At 33.7% G+C, this 13,664-nt stretch overlaps 1 protein-coding gene across 10 annotated transcripts in view; it reads right to left on the minus strand.

The window, feature by feature from the left end:
* Positions 1-13,664, minus strand: part of LOC106875150 (FERM domain-containing protein 4A) — a 355,036-nt gene that overhangs the window by 146,502 nt on the left and 194,870 nt on the right. For all 10 annotated transcript variants that reach the window (XM_052965645.1, XM_052965646.1, XM_014923164.2 and 7 more), the window contains one exon: positions 714-803. In XM_052965645.1, coding sequence (XP_052821605.1) covers positions 714-803 — 90 coding nt within the window. The remainder of the gene's footprint in view (positions 1-713; positions 804-13,664) is intronic.

Consider the following 13,664-nt stretch of genomic DNA (forward strand, 5'->3'; position numbering starts at 1 on the left):
GAGAGAGAGAGAGAGAGAGAGAGAGAGAGAGAGAGAGAGAGAGAGAGTTGGGGAACAATAAATATTAGTTCAGAATCATAATTCTAATGTTTTTTGAGGGCTAACAATAAACTGCATTTGGAAATTTTGTGTATTTGCCACAGACTGCAGACAGTAAACATGACAAAACTCTGTCAATTTGCATTTGAAAATATTTAAAAACAGAAATGTAATGGAAATGGTTAAGTGCAATCATAACAAAGATAATGATGCTTACAGTGATATTCCATAATGTTTATATATGTACAAATATGTGGGCCTAGTGGTTAGGACACAGCACTTGCAATTGCAAGATCATGGTTTTGATTCCTGGACCAGGCACTTCACCTTATGTTGCACTGTGATCACTTGAACATCTGATATGTGGGCACATTGTGCACCTGTACAGACAATGTCAATTTGGTGGAGGGAGTGAGCTAATATACAGCTCAAATATTTGATCACTATAAACAAATCATCTGTGCAGAGTGGTCAGCAAAAAATTACAGAACCCTCATTTGCCATCTATGACAGGAGAGTCCACAAGAGTCCATGATGTGTATGTGCTAGATTTCACATAATATTTCAGTTGTTCCTATTATTTTGACTTCCTTCTACATCACTTATATAAATCTTAATACTTATTAAAATTGTATTTTTAAAGAACAAGTGTGGAATATAATAAAACTACTTACTTAATGCCTAGATACAAAAGTAAGAGAGAACGTCGAGAAAAATCATGGTCCAATACTTTCTTGTCGAGATGAAGCCAAAAAGTGTTCCCTCTGTAAAGAAAGAAATTATTTCATTAACACTACTGCATATTTGAAATGGTAACACACAAAGAGCATAAAATAAGTTACCAACAAAAATTAGATTAAGCAACACACAAAGCTAGAGCTGAAATGAAATTGTCTTAGAATGAACATTGTTTTAATACATTTTAACATATTTTAATATATTAGATATCTGTTGATGAAGAATAAGTGTTATGGTTAAATAAAGTGAGCCATATATATAATCCCTCTTTATTTTGAACTATTTAGAAGATAAATTTCCAGCTTCACTTGTTTTTATGCGAGAAGATGAATATGGCATTAGACTTAAAATTATATAACAGAAATAAGTAGTTAGTAGTTCTTATACTTAGAAAGAAAAAGCATATAAAAACTACGAAGTAATTTAGAGTTGGTTAAATTTATGAAAGTACAGTTTATCAATTAATTTAGTATTGAGTTTTTGAGGTAACTCCAAAAAGAAAATGGCTCAAGTAGGGAATCTCAAACTGGACTGTTCTTCTGGTGTTGGAGACTTAATCCATCACCCTGTGTAACATGACCACCTGGCCCATAGGTTCCCTTTGCAGAGTCCAGTCTGTTGCAAGTACTTGAGCCAAATCTTTGCTCTGAGTAACTTTTTCTCTTCTCCCCACTAGTTTCCAAGTCTCTAAAAGATGGTCAGAGGCGATGCCCTCTTTCACGAAGCTGTTCAAAAAAAAATCAAAAAGACAACAAATGTCTATTTTCAGTGGAATTATTAGAAAATCGGGAACATAAGTCAACAGTTTTGGGTTCCGGTTCAAAACCCTTTATATGAAGGGGAAAAAAAAAAAGAAAGAAAAAAAAAAGAAAGAAAAAAAAAAGAAAGAAAAAAAAAAGAAAGAAAAAAAAAAGAAAGAAAAAAAAAGAAATTGATGAAGTGTCTTAGGTAGTTTGCAGTAAACTAGTACACGCTAAATAAGTGTTACAGGTTGATTGTTAATGAGATAAGAAAACAAAGATGGTGAGATTGTTAAGAGAAAGAATTGAAAAGAAAGTAGCTAATGTAAATATGAACAAAATATTTTAGGTAAGCATTGGAAAGTAAACTAATCTATAACTTGAATCAACGTATCATTTTACTAGAATCACATAGCTGTCCTATTAAGTGTCAGTTTGTAGTTATAGATTTGCTGTATCCACATTAGACTGACACACATCCTATGGTTCTGAGGTTCTACCTAAAGACCTGTGTTCCAAATACTTCTCTATTTGAAACTTGGGTTCTTTAAAACAAACATCACTGGGTGGTGTTGCTATTATTTAGGCCCGAGTCTGCCCTGATTGAGCAGGCCTATGATCAATTTGCCTTATTGAATATACATATATATATATAGGAGACTAAATTGTGCAATGTCTTTCCTTTTGTAAGTTGCGTAAGGGTGTTATTTTAGGGAGATTTGGCTGCTAATCCAGCCAGTCAAGCAACTGAGCAGGACATCAGTCATAGGCTTTTGGGATGCTCTGTTTTCAAATTAGAAACCTTAGTAGTCACACTGTCCCTGGCATCATTGTTTCTTATGACATTAAAGTTTGTTACAGGTATGACTTGAGATTCTGTCATGCTAATGAACATCTCTTTGTTTGTGTGGCTATTTGATAACTGATGTCTGAGAATATTGAATTTTTGCTTCACTGATTGCATGTGGATGAATGGTTTGTGAAGGAAAGGTTTGTTGTCTATACTTAAAAGTCATCATCTTTGCTAGTTAAGCCATGCACGCCTATGTATTCAGGAAATTTATCAGTTCAACCCCAGGCTTGGCTCAGCAGCATCATATGTCATGATGAGCAATAGAAGACATAACTATAAATTATCAAAGAAGACCTTGCATTTGATAACATCTTTTTTCTATCTACAGTGTTCACCACAGTAATGCAAACTAAACTTAAATTAAGTAGTTGTTTAGAACACAGGTTCAACTAGAGAAGTCTGTCAGGCCAGTAAAATGAATGTTAATGCATATACAAATATGGAAGATGTACTAATGAAGGTAGAAACTGTGCAGAAATGTTACACTGTAATATAAGTAAAATAACACATAAAAAATGAAGAGACACTATTAGGTCTTTATGCAAAACATCACGTCTAAAATGAATTAGATAGTTAGGTAAATAAAGAAATAATAATTTCAAATTACTGACACAAGGATACAAATTTGGGGATGGGTACAAGCAATCAAATTGACTAATATTTGACTAGTACTTTATTTTGTCTAATCCAAATGGTTGAAAGACAGAGTCAACCTTGTCAGAGCTTGAACTAAGAATATAATGAGATGCAACTAAATCCTCTTCAAAAAAATAACAAAGAAACCTACCCAAAAACTATAATATAATTTTCTGTGTAAGAACAGCAATGGAAAATAAAGTAAATGTTTCCAAAGCCATAGAGACACAACAGAATCAGGGATTAGCTTCTATTGTTATTTAGCTCCAGTCAATCTTAATAGAATTAGCATATAATCAAAGGCATACTCTGACTATGCCACCCATTCTTTGAACATAGCATATCCAGGACTAAATCATCCAATATCTTGCTCAATTTTCAAGATGATGGTTGGGTATAATTTGAAGGAGATTTAACTTCAATTTCTAGCATATCTACCAACTACATAAAGATTTCCTCATTAGTTTCATACTGTTATGGAAAGGACAGATTACCAAGGATAGGATGCTAGTCTCCATTGCAGTTGACATCTCTCAAAGTTCTGTTTGATAACTGTGATTAATTGTGACAAAATTACATGCATTGAGGCAAGTACAATTCTGCATGATGTCCAAATGTATAATAGAATGCCTACCAAGGATTTGACCTCAATACCTATCACTCAGATGCAAACCCTTAAATCTTCTCAGCCAAAAAGGTAAATAGGCTAACAAAAAGTTTATTCACAACTATCTCTTACTTGTTTTGGCCCATAAGTTAAGGCCATGCTGGAGCACTACCATTGCAAATTTTAGTAAAAATTCCTCAGTGTAGGCACTGAACAAGATTGAACCCAGCCCAGGATGTCTCATACTGTTGCCTGAATATGTCTTTACTCATGAGACAACCATGTCAACTACTTTATTAATTCACATATATATTAGTAATTTAAGAAATGTCAGTTTGATAAAATTTCAAAACAAACATTTTTAAAGCAGACTTTAAAATCCTTGAAGAACTGTATCATGATGGATAATAGGTGAGTATAGGAGTTAGATTTCTTAATATAATTGATACAATTACAAAAGCATATTTAAAAAAAAAAAAAATCATATTTTGCAAATTACAGAACTTAAATTTACTCTACTAAAAAGTAAATAAATACTACACAGGTGTTCACTAAAATGCTCTTTTGATATTATATAAATTAACAGACAACAGATCTTTGAATCAGCAAATGAGTGTTTATAAAAAAAAACAAAAACATTCAATATTGAAATCTGATAAAGGTGAGTCAGTCACTCAGAGAACTGATCTCTAATTTCTGTCAAGGGGAATTTTCAAGTAAAAGGCTGACCTTAAAAAGACAGTTAAAGAGCTCAGTCAATGAAGATGTAATTTTAATCAATGCTTTTCAAATGTTATTGCTCATTAGCTTGCTAAGGCATGTTCCTCCCACTGTACAAATGACATCATTATAATGCTCTTCTCACATTAAAACAGAATGTAATGATAGCAAATATGAAAATGCAGGTTTGCAAAATGCTTGAAATCTAACTTGAGATAATTGAAAATTATATACAAATTTTTATGAGAAAAATGATGAAAATAATGTTTTAGTGCAAATATTAAATGGATATTGATTTCTTAAAGATGCTCAAGACAAAGGGAATAAACTTAGAGTGTGTGACATTCATGCCTTTGAGAAAGGTATTAATAAGCTTTACTTTTTCAGAAACAGCATACTAATTTATGGATACAGTTTACTGACAGTGGTGAAGGTGCACTGAAGTAGTGCATTCAAGAAGTGCAGTGCTTTTACAAGTCACGAACTGGCTTCCACTTCAAATAAAAGGGGAGTTGCTGACTCAACAGGTAAGAAGCTTAGCTATCTGGACTTGAAAGTACTGATTTTTAACCAAGGCATAAAGCCATACATTATAAAGGAGAGTATAATCAATCAAATTCACCTTGGTACCTCTAGTATTTATTAATCACAACTGAATCAAAGGTCAAGTCAAACTCCACATTTTTGAACTAAAATGATGAACTAGATACCACACAGCATTTAATTCATTGCTCTCCTAATTCTACCCTTTTTTCTATTGATCAGTCAACATCAGCCAATATACTTTAGTTTGGCTAAATTCTTTAAAAAAGAAAGACAGTAAAAAGGTGTCACCATTAAGTTTGTTCTTTTCTCAATAACTAATTTATTTTCTATTAGCTTCCACCGAATTCAGATTAATTTTCTCCATCTACATTGGCATAAGTTGGTATATTTTTAAGCATCTTGCATGCATTACATAAACAATCATCATCATCATCATCACTGTCTGCTTACCAAGCTGGCATAGGTTGGATGGTTTGACATGGAGCTGGCCAGACTCCAATTGTCTGTTGTGACATGGTTTCTATGGCTGGATGCCCTTCCTAATGCCAACCACTTAAACTGTGTTCTTTCTATTTTATGTGCCACTGGTATGGATGCATTTATGCAGCACTAGCATGCATGCTTTTTATGTGGCAAGTCTGTATATGTGGAAGACAGCAATTTTACTTGAGGTAAATTGAGCTTGAGAATGCAGTCTATAGAAGAGTTTAACTGAAGATTCTCCAGTTTTTTTTATCAAAATCTCAAACAGCCTTGTACTATTAAGAATGCATTAACATAAAAACCAAAAACCCATTTAACAAATAGAACAAAAAGGAAATACATTGAAGATCTTAAGCAATACAGGTGCCTAACTAAAGGAAGGTAAATTATATAGCTTAGATAGCAGAATAAGAACTAGAGCAAATGATTCCATAGAGGTCACATTTAAGGAACATTAAAAATAGTTAAAGAAACTGCTGTCTAAGTAGAATGGGTTTTAGAACTATGAGATAATTGATCACAATGTATTTCACTGAGCTTTATAATATATAGCAAGGGTGACCAAATTGTTTGATAAGAAGAAACACAAAAACTTTTTAGATTGGAGTCTGGTGTAGTCATCTGGTTTCACCAGTCCTCAGTCAAATCGTCCAACCCATGCTAGCATGGAAAGCAGATGTTAAACGATGATGATGATGATGATGATGATGATAAATAATACACACACAGTAGCATTGAGTGGCATGTGACTGGCTACATTTGATATATGCAATAATGTTATGCCAATAATTCAAAAATATGAGATATTACAAATGATTATTATCAAAGAATACTTTTAAATATAAAAAAGGGATCAAAATTTAATATGTAACAAATACACCAGTAATAGTAACAGAATACTTGATAAATTTTAGACAATGCATTTACTTCTATTATTGTAAGTTGTCAGAATTGTTAGAGTACCAGACAAAATGCCTGGTGGTATTTCTTCCAGTTCATTACATTCGGAGTTCAAATTCTGCTGAGGTCAACTCTGCCTTTCATCCTTTCAAGTCAATAAAATAAGTACCAGTTGAGCACTAGGGTCAATGTAATAAACTTCCCCTCTCCTTAAAATTGCTGGACTTGGCCAAAATTAGAAAGAATTATTATTAAAACCTATAATTACCATTTTATTAAAATGATTTTTAAAAATAGTTAGAAAAAAAGAAAAAACAGGATCTTTAATTAGAGATATTATCATTATTTTGTTTTTGTTTTATTTTCTGTCAATCAATTTAAGATCAAATACAAGGAATAATTTAGATAAAATCAAGCTTAATAACAAAATTTTTGAGGCATGAATCAATAAAGATCTTGTCAGCATAACAGAAGACTAGAAGGCTACACAATGGAATGCAATGATTGAATTGACCTTAGTTCTCTGTTTTGGGAATGCCAGCTGTGTATGTGTGTGTGTAAGGGGAGGATCCTGAAAAATCAATTTTTGTTGTTTTTTTTTACCCTAAACAACTCATTATTTTTACTATAGGTTCAAAATGCTACACAATGGTTCAAATCTTAACCCAGACTATATTAGAAAAAAAAAAAAAATAAAACAAATTAAAATAATTCATGTATTAGATAGGAATTCAAAATGGAAGCAGTCAATTTTCTTCTCAACAGCTACATTTGTAAAAGAGTAAGATGCCAGTTGATGATAATTAAACCAGGAAGAAGTCACTGCAAATAATAAGCAGGTCAACCAAAAAGAGAGAGAAATGGAACTGACATAGAAAGTTGTAAAGTATGGGCGACATGAAACCTACAAAGTCTAACTGATCCATCTTTCTTCTATACAAGAAAAGTAACCCTGAAACAACAACAACAACAACCATAGTAACACAAATATAAACAATATATTTAGATATTACTTTAGTTTTTATACATGATGTAGACATTGGACAGTTAGTAAGAAACTTGCAAGCTTCCTTCCAAGTCATGTAGTCTCAGGTTCAGTCCCACAGCATGATGCCTTGGACAAGTGCCTTCTACTATAGCCCCAGGCTGGATAAAGCAAGCCTTGTGAGTGAATTTAGTAGATGGAAACTGAAAGAAGCTTCTGTGTGTGTGTGTGTATTAATCATAAGGATGCACTCGTACATCTACCTACTAGAAATGAGAACTATATAGGTATGTGAGGGGATTTTTTCAATCTGTTTTGCCTGAGTACTGTTGATTCTGTCATTATTTTGGTTGTTTAAATGTAACTTTTAGCTCTTATTTCTCGCAGGTAGATGTATGAGTGCGCCCTTATGATTAATGTAATTCTAATTCTTTAGCTATATATAATGCTAGTTTAGCCTACAACCACTTATATTAATGTTGCTGTTATTGTCAACTATTTATATTGCCTTTGATAATAATAGCAATATTAATATCTCTATAAATATTCAATCCTGAATATTTGCTCCTTATATATATGTATATATATATATATATATATATATATATATATATATATATATATATTTTTTTTTTTAAAGTTTCAGCTTAGAGCTGCGGCCATGCTGATGCACCACCGTGTTGCTACACTGTTATTACAGGGAGCCTCTTACAATATGTAGCACTTGGTGAAGAATGGAGTTTGATTTAGCAACCCTCATTTGCACCTCCTGCCGCGAGGTAGGTTCATCTGGCACTCTCGATAGGAAGAGGTCCAGCTTTGATTTACCTATATATATATAGGTATCATCATTATCATCGTTTAACATCTGTTGTCCATACTGGCAAGCTGGAGATCTGCACCAGTCTCCAGTCTTATTTGGCATGGTTTCTATGGCCGGATGCTTCTTTCTGCTCTTCCTGATGCTAACCCCTTTACAGAATGTGCTGGGTGCTTTTATGTGGCACTGCATGGGAGGTACATATGTAAATATGTTTGTTTGTGAATGCATTATTTGCATTTGTGTGTACTCCTGTTTTGACATTACATGATGGTTGTAAACGAGCATGTTGTTCACTTCCTGTCTTCTATGAAAAACTTAACATAATCTGTCTGACCCACGCAAACATAGAAAAGTGGGCATTAAATAATAATGCTGATGATAGTAAATCAATATATATATATATATATTAAGCCTATCATAAAAGTACATTTTCAAGTTTACAAAAAGGTGAATATGAAAATATAAAGCAAATATTACCAATATCTCTAAATCTTTCAATAATCCCATTAAATGGAATTTGAAGAGATTAATAAAGATTAATTCCTCAAACAACCGAATTAACAGCAACGAGAAAACAAAAATTATCAAAATTGGGTTTCAATAAAAAGAAATCACAACCTACTAATTATAATACATTTATTAGATTGAAATACACAGAAAAATGTTTTAAAAACTAAACTATTTCCTTCTTGGAAATAAAGTTGTAAATTATGCAAAAAGGTCAGAGGAACTTTTAAGAATTCATTAAGTAAGCAGGTCTGATTTCCTATCATTATCTATATTGTTCAGTATATGTTTCTTTACATATTAGCCATTTGAAATGAATGATTCACTGAATAGGAAAAGTGAATTAGAATTTTGTAAAGAATAAATAAACTATACCATAAGTATTGAGTGCATCTGCTCTTGTTTGTACATCCTCTGATAAAGCTTAGTGAATACACACTTTGTTGAAACACAGCCTCCATGTTGTGACACTATATATATGAATAACTATGATTATAATTAATCCTCCTTTGTGCATGTGTGTGTAAGTAGACTGCAGTGAAATCACCTTGTACCTCATAAGATGAAAGAGCCTTTATGACTGAGAGAGAGAGAACAGGAGAGTGGGGTAGCTTTCTGTGAGATGTTGAGGGATACAATATGATGGGAGAGAGAACAGATCTGTTACTGTGGAAGAGATTCATGGCTAACCTAAATTATATATGGATGGGCAGAGGTGGATAGGGTGGAGCTAGAAAGTAAGATAAAGATAATGGTGAAACTGTAATGGATTGCATCTTCTAAGTACAAGAAGGTAGAGACAGGAGCTCAGGAAGGGTAGGTAAGTAAATGTTGCAAGAGGTGTGCAGCAAAGTGAGATTGTTCAAAATAGGACTGGAAGTAAATGTAGTGAACAAGAGAGGTTGATAATAAATATGAGTGAGAAGACAGTGTTAAGAATGTGGGATGGACATCAATAGAAGTGGCTCAGAGAAGAGGGAGTGATGACTGGCAAAACAGAAAGGGTTATCAGTAATAGAAAACAGGAGATAGGAGAGAGATGAGTTATACAGAGATGCAGGATCCAAGAGTATAAGGTGTGAGAGAAAAGTAAGTGGTTATGAGAGGTATATAGGGATGAATATAGTATGTGGCAAGCAAAGGTGGGAAGGTTTATGGGGGGAGGGAGGGTTATTAAGAATGAAAGATGGATATCAATAGGAAGTGGCTTGAGAGTACGAAAGTGATAACTGGCAATGTAATAATGAGATTCACTAACAACAGGGTAATCTAGTAGGAAGGAAAGTGATGGGACATGTTGGGCTAAGGGCCCAAAAGTGTTCACATGGCAAACATGCATCTTTAATTGTATTGTACATTGTTTACTCTTTCTATTGACACACACTTCTTTTCTCTACATTTTCCTTTACTGTACACTTCTTTGTTTTTTTTTACTTTATATTTTTATGCCTTTCAAAAAATATCATCTACAAAGAAGTTTTGTAATCATGTCGATATTATTGAAAGGAATATGATTCATAATTTAAATAAGGAAATTTATGAACTTTGAATGTATAAGAGTATAAACAAGTGTAAAATAGTGTAAACAACTAAAATAAAAAGTAGATCTAAATAACATGTTATTCTTAATACTTTTTATGTAGTGGTCAAAGGCTTTTGTTAGGAGTGGCCCACATAACCATTCTTGATACAGAGGCTGGGAGCCTATTTCAGTTCGGGAGTGAATAGGCATTACATGTCACTTAGTCATAAACACGTCATGTAGCTTCAATAGAATGCTGTATCACCAACAATAATGTGATTTCTCTAAGACATCACCCAGTAATCTATCAAGTTTATTTACACATTTCTCAATACATACTGTTGCTATAACTTCCCTCCCTCATTTTATGCCTCCATCGTAGATGGGTAGATTTGTCAGTATATACATATACACATGCACACATATATTGAAAAGGTCAAGAGGTTTCACACAAGCGAATTTAAATTAAAATACAAAAAAGAGAAAATGCTTTGAGAAGATTATCATGAACAAAAGAAAGAAAATATTTACACTTTTTAAATCGAAATAAGCTACCGGTTTCAATTCTTTTAAAAGATGGTTTATTCATGCTGACTCCCATACCTCTCTTTCCTTCAGTGATTTTCTCTGATTTCTTCACCATCCTCACCTGTTTCTTTCTTTCATGTTCCCTTCCCTTAACACCTATTCATACTTGCCCTTATAATGTACGGTAGCTCAGAATTTACCTGTCTTGTCACCTTTCCACTCAGTCATTTTTTTCTTATTAATCCAGACACAGATCCCTTCTCTTTTTTTTCCCTTTAATACTCCCTTCTCCAAAAGTGTTTACTCTGTTACTCGCTCAACATGACTTTCTCACAAACATAAATCTGTTCCACTCCGCATACTTTACCCCCCCCCCACACACACACCACTTCTGTTCTCCTTCAATTACATGGAGCCAGTTAAGGTCCCAGGTCATGCAAGCTCAGAATTTACCTTGTCTTGTGACCTTTCCACCCAGTCACTACTTGCTGAGGCAGTTACGAAAGGCTATCAAGACCAAATGCCCAGGAAAACTGATGAAAGGGATCTTGTTTCATCAGGACAATGTTCCACCATTGGTTTCAATGACTGCTGCGTATGACTGTGGCTTTGAACTGGTTGATCACCCTCCCTATTCTCCTGATTTGGCCTCATCTGACAATCACTTGTTTCCTAACATGGGAAAACATTTGGCTGGGAACCAGCATTGTAGTGATTATGACATCATATCTGCTGTTGATGACTTTTTTACCAACAGGATGAGAGCTTTTTCACCAATGAGATCCAAGCCCTGCAATACTGAAGGAAGAAGTGTGTGGACTACAAGGTGGATTATATTGAAAAATAAACCTCATCTGGTCACATTCCATGAGAGTATCTTGGTCAGCCTATGACCTTTTCAGCTGAACCTCATGTGTGTGTGTGTGTGTGTGTGTGTGTGTGTGTGTGTGTGTGTGTTCATTCATTTATTTTTTCCTTCCTTTCCATGCTGGCATAAAATCAAAACTTTTTAAGGCATTATTTTATAGCCAGATGCTCTTTCTGCTGCAGATCTGAACCTGCTTTTTAAAGTAAGGGGTTATTTATTCCACTGGTTGGGACAAGCATACAGTACAGAGTGCAAGGCGTTTTCTTTACAAGGGATGTAAACAGGAAATCACTGTTTTGCTTCAACATGTCATGAAAAGACATGTTGAATGTTAATATTCTTGCACATACATGCATGAGGAAGTAGAATCTACGTCCCCTCTAAATAATGCACTCTATAACTCTGCATTTTAAACACGTGATGACTGGTGGTATACAAAGACATCACATAAATATGATGATCACTATGAAGATATGTGTGTGAGAGAAAGTGTTTGTATATATGTGTGTGTGCACAAGTAAACTATTGGTGTTTAACAGAAGAATATGCTGATTAACAAGAAAAATTCAAATATTAAACATTGATTTTATTCATTTCAATACAATACTCAATAATTCAATGACAAGTGACTGCTACAATCACTAACACAACACCTTCACCAAAACAAGCAACAACATTCATTCATGTAAATTACTTGACATAACAATGTAACAGCCAAAATTCCCCACACATGAACATCAACTTTCTTAAGTGCTAGAACCGTATTTCTCAAACCTTAATCCCTAAGATAACAAGCTGACAGACAAGATGGTAATAGCCAGAAAGCAAATTGAATAATATTGCTTCATGGAATCCAACACACTGGCTGTAAAAGCTGTAAACATACTGGTTGTAAAATGAACAACTTTTAACAGGTAACTATTTCAAGTTTGAACCTGTCAGAATTGATTTAACCTATAAACTAGCTGAAATTAATAAGTCTAAGACTTTTATGGACCCAGCATCAGCTGCAAAAACTAAATACCATTGTTAAGAGGGACAATTTACTTGTCATCACATTAGAAAATTGCTGAAGTAAATATTTTTACAGTGAGATTCCCTTGCTACTGGTAACCATCCTAAAAAATAAGTAGAAACTTTGTTAATTAAACAGCTGCTCACTGCAACTTGTTCAGTTGGCAACAAGTTTCAACTTCCACTTTCGTTTTTGATCAATGCCTTGATGCATAACTGTATGGCTGTAAAAGTAAGGTTTTCAAAATGACTGCAAACTCACAGCCTCTTAATCTCCTATAGATGTAGTCAAACTCTAATTTCATCAATCTGACTTCATTCTGATTAGATCTGAAATCTTAACAATCAGGCACTGAAATAACTAACAGAAAGAATATGCCAGTACTTTATTACTTTGGTCATGTTTATTACCTTGAGTATCATAATGCAGGTAGGTAAGTAGATAAACCATGTTTGATTGCTCACATTGTAGAATGCAACATCCTGTGATATCTTCACCAAAAGTAATAGCTAAGTTGTCTACCTATAGACTCTATTTATCATCTATTGCATCGAATTTCCTTTCAGACTGCTCCATTGCAATCTTTTTTCTATCAACTCTGATGCACCACAAGATTCAGTAGTGTCTCCTGCACTCTTTCTTCTCTATTTCCATGACCTATTTGCTGTGACTTTTAACAACAATGGCTCTAATGCAAATAATACCACTCTTCTCTCATCATACACAGATGTCATTTACACACTATCTAGACATCATATTATATAGAGATCACTTTTATAAATAGAGATTCTGAAAACGTTCTCCAATCGTTATTACCAATCAAAGAAACAGACTTTCACAATATCCATTTTATGCACAAAACTACATACACTAAAAGCATCCCAGTCAAAACAAGTGCTAGGTTTCACAATCTCTGATGATCTGTCATAACACTGCTAACAATGTAACCCAAATATTAAGTTTCCTTTCCAGGAACAAAATATACTTCAACTCTTATCAGTTACTTGCACTCCACAAAGTTCAAGTACATTCAACATAGGGTTACTGCTCACAAACCTAGGACAATTATGTTGTCTCACACACACACACACACACTGGAGAACCATCTAACTGTTTAACAAAGACTTACTTTCTTTTCGTTTTCCTCTCTCTCT

The sequence above is a fragment of the Octopus bimaculoides genome, chromosome 2 (assembly GCF_001194135.2).
Source record: "Octopus bimaculoides isolate UCB-OBI-ISO-001 chromosome 2, ASM119413v2, whole genome shotgun sequence".
Classification (NCBI taxonomy): domain Eukaryota; kingdom Metazoa; phylum Mollusca; class Cephalopoda; order Octopoda; family Octopodidae; genus Octopus; species Octopus bimaculoides.